The sequence below is a fragment of the Caloenas nicobarica genome, unplaced genomic scaffold (genome assembly GCF_036013445.1).
Source record: "Caloenas nicobarica isolate bCalNic1 unplaced genomic scaffold, bCalNic1.hap1 Scaffold_96, whole genome shotgun sequence".
In the NCBI taxonomy this organism is placed as follows: Eukaryota; Metazoa; Chordata; class Aves; order Columbiformes; family Columbidae; genus Caloenas; species Caloenas nicobarica.
Genome location: NW_027017725.1, coordinates 795,748 through 807,962, shown reverse-complemented (window position 1 = coordinate 807,962; position 12,215 = coordinate 795,748). Strand labels below are relative to the sequence as shown.

Below are 12,215 nucleotides of genomic sequence, written 5' to 3'. Positions count from 1 at the left end.
GAGAGGAGGCGATAGGAGAGGAGGCGATAGGAGAGGAGAGGAGAGGAGAGGAGAGGAGAGGAGAGGAGAGGAGAGGAGAGGAGAGCAGTTCTGCTCTGTCAGGCCTGCAGTTCTGCGTGACAAGCCCTGAGCGAGCCCTGAGGCCTCCATACATGATACCACAGGCAGTATTGCTACTGGAAGGAAGGCTGCACTGGCAACAAGTCCACACTGTCTTTTTGCAAAAAAGACCCAAAGTCCATCAGCTCAGAGGCATTTGGGCACTCTGGCACTCTAGCCCTGGTGGGGCTAGATGGATATGTTCTGAAACGGGACTCACCCCGTGTATATCTCTAAGTATGTTCAATGACTCATGGGAGCACTGTATACTAGTTACCATTATCCCGAGAATATTGTATCATCAGGAAAGTGTACTGTGTGATCATTGGAATACTGGGCATTACCTCATAAAAAGAGAACCAATCACAGCTATCACAATAGCCACGTTGTTAGGAATCGGGGCAGTAGGAGCAAGGACAGGGATAACCTCTCTTATTCAACAAAAACAGGGTTTCAATTCTTTAAGAGCTGCCATCGATGAAGACTTAGAAAGAATTGAGAAATCAATAACTGTATTAGAGAAATCTGTAACTTCATTATCGGAGGCAGTATTACAAAATAGAAGAGGAATGGATCTCCTCGTCTTACAACAAGTAGGACTGTGTGCAGCTCTAGGGGAAGAGTGTTGCTTTTACGCAGATCACACAGGAGTAGTAAGAGATACTATGACCAAATTACGGGAGGGTTTAGAAAAACGAAAGAAAGAGAGGGAAGCAAAGCGGAGCTGGTATGAATCCTGGTTCACCCAATCCCCCTGGTTAACTACTTTGTTATCTTCTATAGCAGGACCTTTAATAATATTAGTGTTAATTCTGACCTTCGGGCCCTGTATATTAAATAGAGTTATCGAACTAGTAAAAAACCGATTAGAAGCCGCTCACTTAATGTTATTGAAAAAAGACCTGTATGAGCAGATAGAAGAAGACAGAGGTGTTGAACACGAAACTTCCATCCTTTCTCTAGCACGAGAAACTATTATCCGGTTTGATCAACAAAATGATACAAATAAAAAGGGGGGATTGTAATAAACCCATGTTGTAAATTTGTTAATCAAACTGGTACGTTATCTTGTGCAAACAGTTATGAAACAGTACAACTGGGGAAATGTATTGGAGTTGTGTGGGTGAGGTGAGCTGCGCGTGTCCGGAGGGGTGGGGTCGCCGCCTGCGGTGTGGAGGGAAAATGTTGCCTCCGTCCCACGACCACCGGAGAGCCTGAGGAGACCCCCCCGGCAACCAGACGTGCAGCCACAGAAGACGTCGGGCCAAGCTGTATCAACTTGGAAATCTACCTGGAGACAAAAAAACTATAAAAGAGGGACTCTGGTGGGGGTGGGTTGCGTGCCGTTGGTGGAGCTGAGACTCCCCGGCCGCCCAGCGCTGTTTTGCCTGTTTACTGCCTGCTTAATAAATTCTAATTGGATAATTAAAATTGGCATATGATTCGCGATCCTCGTTTATACTACTGTTTTGCCTGTTTAGTGCTTGCTTAATAAATTCTAATTGGATAATTAAGATTGGCATACGGTTTCGCTTGTAACAGCCATGAATAAAACACAGAGTGGCACAGAGCTGATGTCAGACATCTGCTCTGGTTGTGGCTGGGATGGAGTTCTCTTCCCAGCAGCCCATGTGGTGCCGAGTGTTGGGTTTGTGAGCAAACCAGCGTTGCAGCTGCGAGCGCTGGTTGTGTTCGATGCTGTGGGCAGGAGTGCGGACCCAGCGTGTGGTGCCCGGGGCCGGGTGCTGAGCTGGGCTGTCCCTTGGGCAGGGACAGGCTGGAAGGCTCGTGGAAAAGGGACATATTTTAAGGAGCAGAAACACAACCTCCTCACGTTTTCCTCAGCATTCGCTCCAAACTGAGAATCGGCGGGAACTCGGAGGATCCTCTTTGTCTGAACCCAGTAGCAAGAAAGAGACACTAACGAGAGATGCCCCTTTGCGCAGACCGGGCTGAACTTTGCTCAGCTCTAGGGGGATGTAAGCAAACGACTTGCAGAGGGGCTGCAAGGCTGCTCCAGCCCCGCAGTGACAGCAGGGCCACTCTGGTCCCTTCAGGGGGATTCGCTCTGGGGACAGAGGAGCGAGGGCGACACGGGCAGGAGCAGCCCGGGGCGAGGGAAGAGCCCGAGCCGCTGCGGCTCTGGGGCCATTTCTAGTCAGGCCGCGCAGCGGACACCCCCGTTGCTATGGCAGCGGGGGCTTTCCAGGGCCGGCCCCGCGCGGCGCAGCCCCTGTCGCTATGGGAACGGGTCCTTCCCCGAGGGCGGCGCGCTCCATGCGGGCGCCGGCTGGCTGAGCGCCGCGCTGTGCGGCGGCGGGGCCGGGCGGGAGTTCGGCACGGCCGGGGGGTGACGGGCCGAGGAGCCCCGGTTCCCCCGGGCGAGCAGTGGGAGCCGGTGGAGGTGCAGGGGGGGAAGCTCTCGGCCCCTGGATTCCCCGAGCGCGGCTGTCGGGGCGGGCTCAGGGAGGAGCTGGGCTGGGAGCTGTGAGGCGCTTCCCGCATCCATCCCTGGGGCGGGCGGGCTGGGGCTGGTGGGGCAGAGGAGCCCCAGGGGTGAGCCGGGGTGGGGTCCGCTGTCACCAGCACTGTCCCGCGGGTGAGCGGGAGGAGGGGCCGGTGCCGTGGCCAGCACGTCCCCAGCCAGGGCAGCACTGGGCGGCAGCAGAGGGGTCAGGGCTCCGACTGCGGAGCAGCCCGAGCTCAGCGTCCTGTTCCCAAATCCTCTGCGCACTTGGGGTGCAGCGTGCGGGTGTTGTGATGACAGCAACAGCTCTGTGCCGTCACCCCTCAGGGGCTCTCTCCGGGCAGCACCTCGGTGAAGGTGTCAGGAGGATGGAGCCAGGCTCTTCTCGGTGGCAGCCAGTGGTAAGACGAGGGATAATGGGTTCAAACTGGAACACAGGAGGTTCCACTTAAATTGGAGAAGAAACTTCTCAGTGAGGGTGACAGAACCCTGGGCCAGGCTGCCCAGGGAGGTTGTGGAGTCTCCTTCTCTGCAGACATTCAAACCCGTCTGGACACCTTCCTGTGTAGCCTCATCTGGGTGTTCCTGCTCCGGCGGGGGGATTGGACTGGATGAGGTTTCAAGGTCCCTTCCAATCCCTGACATTCTGTGATTCTGTGATTCTGTGAAGGTGCAGGAGACCCACGGGCAGCGGGAGCAGGTGCTGGGGCGAGAGAAGGAGCAGCGGGCGGCTCGGCTGCTGTGGCAGCGGCAGGACGCGAGGCAGGAGCAGGCAGAGCTGCTGGCGCAGCACCAGCAGCACCTGAGTGCGCTGGAGCAGCAGCACCAGCTGGAGCGGCTGCGGGAGCTGCAGAGGTGAGAGCGGCACGAGTGGCACACGCGTGGGGCCGCTACCCCCGGTCTGGGCAAAGGAACCAGGGGATGGTTTGGGGAGGCGGTGAAAGAAGAAAATCAGAGTCCAGAAGCACTGAGTTGTGGGCAGCTGGGTGTCTCCTGGAGTGGGGGTTTGGTTTGTAGGTGGACACTGGGATCTGGCTGGGGACATCGACATGATGCGTTGTGCTTTGAAAGGGGCTGGACCCTGTCTTTTCTCTCCCCCAAATCTCTTCCATTCAGGTGAATGAGTCACTGACATAATCTGGGTCAATAAGAAATCTGGTTTTGGTAGAGAAGCCCATAACCCCCAGATGTGTCCGTCCCAGATGTGGATGCTGGTCAGTGGGATGCCCCATGACAGACCACCGTGCCAGCCCAGCTCCTGGGACCTGGTTCCACACACAGTCACACATCTGCACACACACACATACATGCATACACACAGACCTACATACACGCATACGCATGTGCTCACACACCACTGTGCAGACATTCTCATACAATCACAGAATCCCTGACTGGAAGGGACAAGGATCACCTGGTCCAACCTTTCCTGGCACAAGCCCAGTCTAGACAAGCTGGCCCAGCACCCCGTCCAGCTGAATCTTTAAAGTGTCCAATTTTGGGGAATTCACCACTTCCCTGGGGAGATTATTCCAATGGCTGATGGCTCTCATGGTGAAAAATTTCCTGCTTGTGTCCAGTCAGGATCTCCCCAGGAGTAGCTTGTACCCATCAGCCCTTGTCTGTTCCCTGGGACTCCTTGTACAAAGGGCATGTCCATCTTTGTAGCCACCCTGGAAACACTGGAACATGGTGCTGAGCTCTCCCTGAGCCGCCTTTTCTCCAGGCTGAACAAGCCCGGTTCTCTCAGCCTTTCCTCGTATGGCGGCTGCCCAGTCCTTTGATCATCTCTGTGGCCCTTCTCTGGACCCTCTCCAGCCTGTCCACATCTAGTTTGGCTGAAAGCGACTTAATTTTCTTCATGCAGTTATATAATTATTACTGCAGTAATCTGAGGGTATGAGGGAAAGAATGATTTGGGGAGGACAGGACACTTTTTACAGCCATCACGTGTTTTGCAACACGGCGTTTGTGGGTCTCTGACAAGATGATCACAGAGTTGGTGGCTGGGGTTCTGTGATGGAAATGCTTTTGCTCTGGTATTGAAGCCCAAATCGCCTCTAACAGTCTTAGAGCAGTGAATCTGGAAGTGTTGGTTTGCCTCAGCAGGCAAAGCCTCTGCTCCCCAGCGGAGCTCTGTGACCGCTATGTCACTTGTCAACACCGTCACTGAGTGCAAGGGCAGTGTAAAAACCAGGTGCTTTGGAAAGCTCCCCCACTCTCTCCTGACGTTCCAAATCTGTCTCATGTGCACCCTGAAAATACGCATTGAGGCAGGAAAGCAGACCTCAGGAAGGTCTGGCCCTGCAGGCTGGACATCCCCAGCCCTGGATCAGCCAGGTGATGCAATAGCACAGCCTCCCGATGTCATAGTGCGTTTCCATGACAGTCCCAGGCTGTCCCCAGGGTTCCCTGGCCACTGACACCACAACCTTTCTTGCCAGATCTCTGGCTGCCCTCACTGCTCGCCACGCTCTGTGCCACAGAGACGAAGCAGATGCAGACATTGTCGTCCTCTTCCCTTTCGACGGCCATGGCTGAGACAGGTGGAGTCCTGAGACTCCTCCTTCCCTGCCCTAGTTCAGCATCAGGGATGAGCTCCATTGTGCCTGAGGGGATTTGCATCCCCAGGCCTTGAGCAAATCCACTGATGAGGAATCCACAACTGCTCTGGGCAACCTGTTCCAGGGTCTTGCCAACCTCATAGTAAAAAATGTTCTTTTGTTGAGAACATTGGTATTCTCTGGTGAGACAGAACTCTCGCGGTACAGGAACAAGATGTCACCAGTGGGTGACTGAGATGGCTTAGAGAACCCCTGTCAAAGATATTAGCAAAAGTGCTTTTAATATGATGTTGTAAAAGTGCAACTTAACCAAGTTTGATGGCAAGTTCACTCTATCAGTGTACAGCACAATCATTTGAACAGTGATTGACAACTCCTAAGGCACAGGTCAAAGTACCAAGACTCTCTTCTGATCTTTCCTCAGGTTTTATCAGCATCTCACAGCATGGACGGAGCCCGGGTGGGGACTTGGAGACCTCATGGCCCATGGGGCCCCATCATGGCCCAGTTCACCAGCCCTGGACCCAAATACTCAGTCCGAGGAACAACAGGTAAAACAAGGATCAGAGAGGTGTGTTGAGCACACCCGTGGTAAAATCAGCTACAAACCTGTTTCCCTTTTTCCCCCTTCTCAGAGAAGCCCCCTGCTCCTAAAACCTTCCCACGCAAACCCAGTACATGTGAGGTTTGTTTGTTTGTTTTTTAGTTTTTATTTCTCTATGATTATCACTGGAGCCAGACTGTCAGGAGGTCCAGTTTCTTTTTAAGATTATTTAGCAATGCAGTTGCAGAAGCATTTGTGCTTAGAGATTTACTGTTTGTTACTACAAGGCACAGTACAGCTCACCTTTATTACTCTTGGAGGAAAAAGGATGGGAATTTTGTGAGCTCGGCAGCTCAGTCTCCTGCAGCTTCAAAGGAGCTTTGAAATGGGGTTGCCTACAGGTGGCCTTTCACGTGCTGTTCTTCATAGGTTACCTGAACCACAACCCCCCAGAGCCCCCACTTACCCCTGTCAAGTGGCAGAACCTTCTGCAGAAGGCAGCTGCTCGCCAGGTCCTCGATATTGCATGAAGCCTCCATGGCCAGGAATGGGGAGTACGTGGCTCCCACCTCTCCCATGGGTGGACTTCCCAAGATGAACTTCGAGATCATGCCTGAACCCTGTTTGTTCAGATAAGACTAGGATGTTTTCACATTTCCCTGCAGCAGTGGCACAAAAGTTAGATGGGTGCAAAAGAGAGATGGGTACAAAAGGCTCAGCTCACCCCTTCAATGTGCTGTAGATGTTTTCCAGCAGCTGGCACTTCTGCAGCAGTTAAGGAGAGCAGCTCTTGTTGAAATTGCCTCCTTGGCTTGAGAAAAAAGGCCACATCTTCACTGCTTTTGTGCTGTTGTCCTCTGCCCTAGGCGATTACTGCCCTGAGAAGCCCAACAGACACGTCCTGAAGTGCCCTCCTGTGCAGTCCATGTCCTTCCGGCACAGGGGCATCAAAACCGACCTCCCTCCAGGTAAGTGACTGCGGGGAGACGCCTACCCTTGCATAGCATGTGAGGCACAGACTCTCGATAAGGTGCAGGGAGAAACATTTATTACAAATTCAGGCTTGTATTTATACTTGATAGGATGCTTGTTCCAGCATTGCTGATTTGCTAAGTTAGGCATTACATAAGCGATACATTTTGTGTTCCTACCAAAGCTGCTACCAGAAAAGCATTTTTTGATGTCACAAGTTACCCCCTGTCCTTGATGTATCAGTCCTGTATCAATCCCTCTGGCCTTAATATATAATCAGTACAGGCCTTGCTTCTTGTTTTTCCACCAACGCTTGTTCCCCCGCCATTGACTCTCGTAGTTTCTCACAGGCTTGATGTCAGAATACCACCACACCCTTGCAGCTCAAGCATCCTCTACTGACAGTCTGCTGCTCAGCTTGTTAACCAGGGCCAGTTCAAAGCCTCCACTGCAGGACACAGCTGTTTCCTGACAAGCTTCCTTCATGTGCAGTAGAAGCCAGTGGGGAGTACTCCTGGTTGGCTGCAGCTGCCTTGGCAGGTGCTTGTGCTCATCTCTCAGCCCCAAGGTCTGATCTGTGCCTTTCCCCCCACCCAAGCTGTGCTGCTGGCTCTGAGGAAATAGGGGTACAGCGGGCAGATGGTTTTACCAGAGCTGTGAAGTTCCAGTGAACCCCTTGGGCATTTTTTCTTCCTGGTTCTTGCAGTTCCAGCACAAACTCATCTCATCCCACAGAAGCACTGACAGCTCAGTTTCGGAGCTGCCAACAGTGCCCCAGCGTGGCAGAAGGTGGAAGGATTGGGAAAGGGGGCAGACATCCTTCCTGCTCCTCTGAGCAGGTGTCATGGAGGCACCTCAAAGTCAGTTTTAGGTGAACAACAAGTTCAAACCAGATTTTATTCTGGCTGGAAAAGTGTAGCAAATACACTGACTAGAAACAGGGTTTATACAATTAGTTAGCACTGCAACAACGTAAAATATCGATCAGATATCAGTTGAGGGGATTATTGTGGTACAACAACATAAGAATAATGACGATGCACAACGTGCATGCATTCAGTCACAAGAAAGAAAACCAGAGGCCTCTTGAGTCCAGGGAACCCACAAGAAATAATTGCTTGCCTGGGTTAGGCAAGGGCTCACACTTGCCTGGTTAGACAAGGACTCATGCAAGGATCTATCCAGTAAATAACCACTCACCAAACAAGAAGCTGAGGTGCTCTCAGTCCCGGGAAGTCTCCTTAGACGGCGTACCAGTCTAAGGAAAGGGCTCCACTTCACAGACCCGCAGCTCCGAGAAGACCACTCAAAGGGGTCTTCTGTGGGAACCCCATTTTATAGGCTGGTCAGATGTGGCTGTGGGCTTTAAAACATGGTCCAGAAGATTTGCAGCTACTCTGGGCACCTCCTTTGTTGAAGACCCTGTCAATCGACTCAGGATCCCATTAAGGACCCTGTCAATTGACCGAGGGTCCCACCCTTCCTGCCCCCCAAGCTGGTGGAGGTGAAGTCACCCTGCCCGGGGCAGGGGAGGATGTGACTGGCAGCACCTTGGTACCACTCTGGTGCGTACCTGGGGACAGGCACAGTGGGGCACAAAAGGTGCTAAAGAGCCATCAACTGCCTCAGTGAAGGCTCCAGATCTCAGGGGGACGTGCAGCTGCCACAGCAGCCTTTGCAGGGTGCCTGTCTCTGCCCCAGAGGTTTCTTCTCTTCCCATTCCTCTTGCAGGTCCAGGCACCTACATGTTGCCCAGGGTGCTGGGCCCCAGCACAGTGCACACAGCTGCCAGCCCGTGCGATTCCATGAGGTGGAAGAGTCAGCAGAATCACTACAGTGCCAATCTCGCCACGGTGAGCTCTGCTTCTCTGCCTTTTTGTAACAGCAGCTGAAGCTGCTCTGCTCTCCTCATGGCAGAAGAGCTGCAAAGCCTGCAGGATCCTTTCTTAGCACATCCTTGGCTGCAATAGGAGCAGAACCCAAGAGTGCACGTGCCCGCTGGCAGGGCCACAGGATTCTCCTGCCATTCCAGCAGGACAGGGGAAGCTCTGCCTCCACCGCTGTCCCTTGTTTTCTAACAGTTACAGTTTTGCTGATGTAGCACTCATGAGCTCTCATGGGAATCTCCCTCCTGCTCTGAGATAAGCCTCATCTCTGCTCCTAGTCCTTGCGGGTTGAATTCACTTTGCTTGATTGTCACTGTGGAGAGCTGGCAGTGGAGATGAAGGTGGAGGAGAAAAATCCTCGGAGCAATTCCTGAAACATATTTCTGGCAGAAAAACCAACCTCTTCTTTCAGCTCTGAGCTACTTAGGATCAGGATTTCACATCCAGTGGCCACAAAAACACACAAAGAGAAAAATGGCTGCCCACACCTCCACCAACTTGCAATAGAAGGGCTGTGGTGTTTCCAAATCCTTTACATTCCTGCAGAATTTAAAACCCTTGGGGAATACCCAGCGATGATCACAAACCCTCGGTGCTCTGCTGCCATACACATGAACTCCCATTGCGCTCGAGATTGGTCCCTTGGCAACCTGGCAGTGTGAAGAGCCGGCGAGAACTGATGGGAACGGCTCCAGGGGATCTCCTCCTGGAGGTCACAGCTGCTGCAAGGCTGAGCTGTTGCAATGAAAAGTTGAAATCTGCCATCACAGATTCATAGTGTCAAAGGCTTTACTGAAGTCCAAGTACACAGCATCCTCAGCCTCTCCCTCATCAAGTAAGCAGGTCACCTTGTCACAGGAGATCAGGCTGGTCAAGCAGGACCTGCCTTTCATAAACCCATGCTGACTGGGCCTGATTGCTTGGTTGTCCTGTGTGTGTCATGTGATGTCACTCAGGATGATCTGTTCCATGAGCTTCCCTGGCACCAAGGTCAGATTGACAGGCCTGTAATTCCCTGGATCCTCCTTCTGACCCTTCTTGTAGACAGGCATCACATTCGCCAACTTCAAGTCGACTGGACCTCCCCAGTTAGCCAGGGTTGCTGATTCACAATTGAAAGTGGCTTAGTGATCACGTCTGCAAGCTCCCTCAGCAGCCTTGGATGGATCCCATCTGCCCCCATAGACTTGTGTGTGTCTAAGTGGTGTAACAGGTCACCAACCATTTCCCCTCGGATTATTGGACTACATTCTGCTCCCTGTCCCTGTCTTCTGGCTCAGGGGGATGTGTACCTGGAGCACAACTGGTTTGACTGTAAAAGACTGAGGCAAAGAAGGCATTCCACTTCTTTCCAGCTATGTCATTTCGCCTGTCAAAACTAGAGTTAGGTCCAGAAAGCACCGTTTCATTGTCCCATCATTGGTCAGGACACCCAGGGAGGGTCAGGAATGGATCGCCTTTAGTCCTGCCAAGGGAAGGCATCCAACTGAGTAAATTGGGGCATCTCACTCTGGGTTTATACTCAGAATCACAGAATGGTTGCAGTTGGAAGGGACCTCTGGAGATCATCTAATCCAACCCACCTGCTAAAGTAGGATCACCTAGCGTGGATTTCACAGGAAGTCTCCAGGCGGGTTTGAATGTCTCCAGAGAAGGAGACTCCAGAACCTCTCTGGGCAGCCTGTTCCAGTGTCTGTCAACCTCAAAGTAGAGAAATTTTTCCTCATATTCAGACGGAACCTCCTGTGCTTCAGTGCCTGTTGCCTGTCATCCTATCATTGAGCATCACTGAAATGAGTCTGGTCCCATGCTCTTGACATCCATCCTTAAGATATTTATGAACATTGATGAGATCGCCTCTCATCCTTCTCCAGGCTGAACAGACTCAGCTCTCTCAGTCTCTTCTCATAAGAAAGGCACTTTAGTATTAGTATATTAGTAGTAGTAGTATTTTGTTATTACATTGTTGTCTTATTAAACTGTTTTTTCTCAACCCACAAGTTTGTCCCTTCCCTCTCACTTCTCTCCCCTGCCCCACTTTGGCAGGGTGGAGGAAGTATGTGACCAAACTATCATGGTCTTAGTTGCTGGCTGGGGCAAAACCATGGCAGGGAAGAATAATAGTAGCTCGGGAAATCTTGAAAATCACTTTCCAAGATGCTGACACTCTTTTTGGTGGTGGGAAACGGCATGAGAAAGGAAAGCCATAAAAAACTGCAGCTCTGGAGGTCCAGAGTGGACCTGAGGATAAAGAAATGTCATTCTGAGCACAGTGCTGTGGACATCCAGAGGCGTCTGGATCAGCCATGGCTTTGTGTTTCAAGGAACAGCTGGGGAGGATGGAGAGACAGCAGCACAGGAGGGGACATACTGGGGTGAGCACAAGGTGGGGAAGCGCATGGGGTGTCTGCAGCCTGCAGGGAAACAGCCACAGGCCTGGGACAGTGTAGAACGGCCTGTGGTGGAGATGGCCAAGGGTGAGGCTGAATGTCCCTGGAAGGCCCAAGGTCTTTGTCCCCTTGGCTATGGCTGATGTCCCTGCCACTGAGGCCTAAGAGGAGACCCATCATTGTCATGGCCATGAGGCCTCATTGCTCCTTGCACCTCCCCAAGGGAGGTTGGGAGGTGTCACATTGTTGTCCCTCAATGGCATCGTACTCCCCACATCCCCAGGAAGAGCCCTGAGACACATGTGAGGGACAGGATCTCCCTTTGTAGGGGCAGGGGCTCGAGGTTTGACCATCCTCCTTCATCAAACAAACCAAGGGTTTTCTCAGCATCAGAGCTGCTGCACTTTGCCTTTGCCTGATGTAATCGCAGTCTCCAATTATCTGTTCTAACGAGTCCCTGAGGAGGCTTTGTCAGTAATGGCCTCAGTGGCACCCATTAGTGCTTCAAGGAACTTTGGAGTTTGCTTCTGACTTGGACTTCTTGAGGAGATTCTTCAGTCTGCTCTTGGTATCTGAGGTTCATGGACTCAGCACCAAATATGCCATGGGGCTCATTAAAATACAAAAAGCCCTAACGAGCCATGTCTTTTCCTGTCATTTTCTTCAAGTCTGCAAGACTTGTACAGCTATTTGGAGAGGTTTCGGTGGGTTACTTCGTGATGAAGATTTCAAAGAAGATTTCATAAGAGAGGGTTTTTTCTTTCAACGGTACTTTCTATCATTCTTGATTTCATAGAAGAAGTGACAGCAGCATTCTACACTGGGCATTGATCCTGAGGGTCACCTGAATACACCGGGACAGACAGGAGAAGCTGTCCCTTAAGGTCGGACACTGTATGGACAACCTTGCTCCTCATCCCTCCTCCCTAGTCTGCCAGTTCCCTCCTTGGCCACCTGGGGCTTGCATCACTTTTCCTTACATCAGACTTCTCCACTGAGGTCTGCAGGTGGATGGTGCAGCTCCTCTGCACCAGCTCCCACCTGCTCTCCTTAGAGACCTGGCTGCACTCAGGCACAGAAAGGTTTCTCTTCGATGCCAACAAGGAAACACAATATAATTTAATAAAGTAAAACACTTTCCACAACCATCTATGCTGGATTTGGTGACGTCCACCATGCACAAGGGACATCCACACAAGAACTGTTTTAGACAGAGTTAGGAAAGGATAGATGTAAACACAAATAATGTGTTGACTGCCGTGTTAATTAGAGCTCTGAAGAATGGGGCAAGTT

General features: G+C 51.9%; 1 protein-coding gene across 1 annotated transcript; it reads left to right on the top strand.

Moving 5' to 3' along the window:
* The first annotated feature begins 2,414 nt into the window (after positions 1–2,414).
* Positions 2,415–6,169, top strand: LOC136002976 (fas-binding factor 1 homolog). The gene is made up of 5 exons (XM_065658217.1): positions 2,415–2,503; positions 2,894–2,967; positions 3,237–3,421; positions 5,555–5,681; positions 6,104–6,169. The coding sequence occupies exons 2-5, from the start codon at positions 2,935–2,937 to the stop codon at positions 6,110–6,112; spliced, it is 354 nt and encodes a 117-aa protein (XP_065514289.1). The 5' UTR covers positions 2,415–2,503; positions 2,894–2,934; the 3' UTR covers positions 6,113–6,169.
* Positions 6,170–12,215: the final 6,046 nt, after the last annotated feature.

Bases quoted from the DNA above. Each gene is read 5' to 3' on its own strand.
- LOC136002976 (XM_065658217.1), top strand. From the start codon at position 2,935: ATGGAGCCAGGCTCTTCTCGGTGGCAGCCAGTG. The intron at 2,968-3,236 runs GTAAGACGAGGG...GATTCTGTGAAG, and splicing joins CTTCTCGGTGGCAGCCAGTG to GTGCAGGAGACCCACGGGCA. The intron at 3,422-5,554 runs GTGAGAGCGGCA...ATCTTTCCTCAG, and splicing joins CGGCTGCGGGAGCTGCAGAG to GTTTTATCAGCATCTCACAG.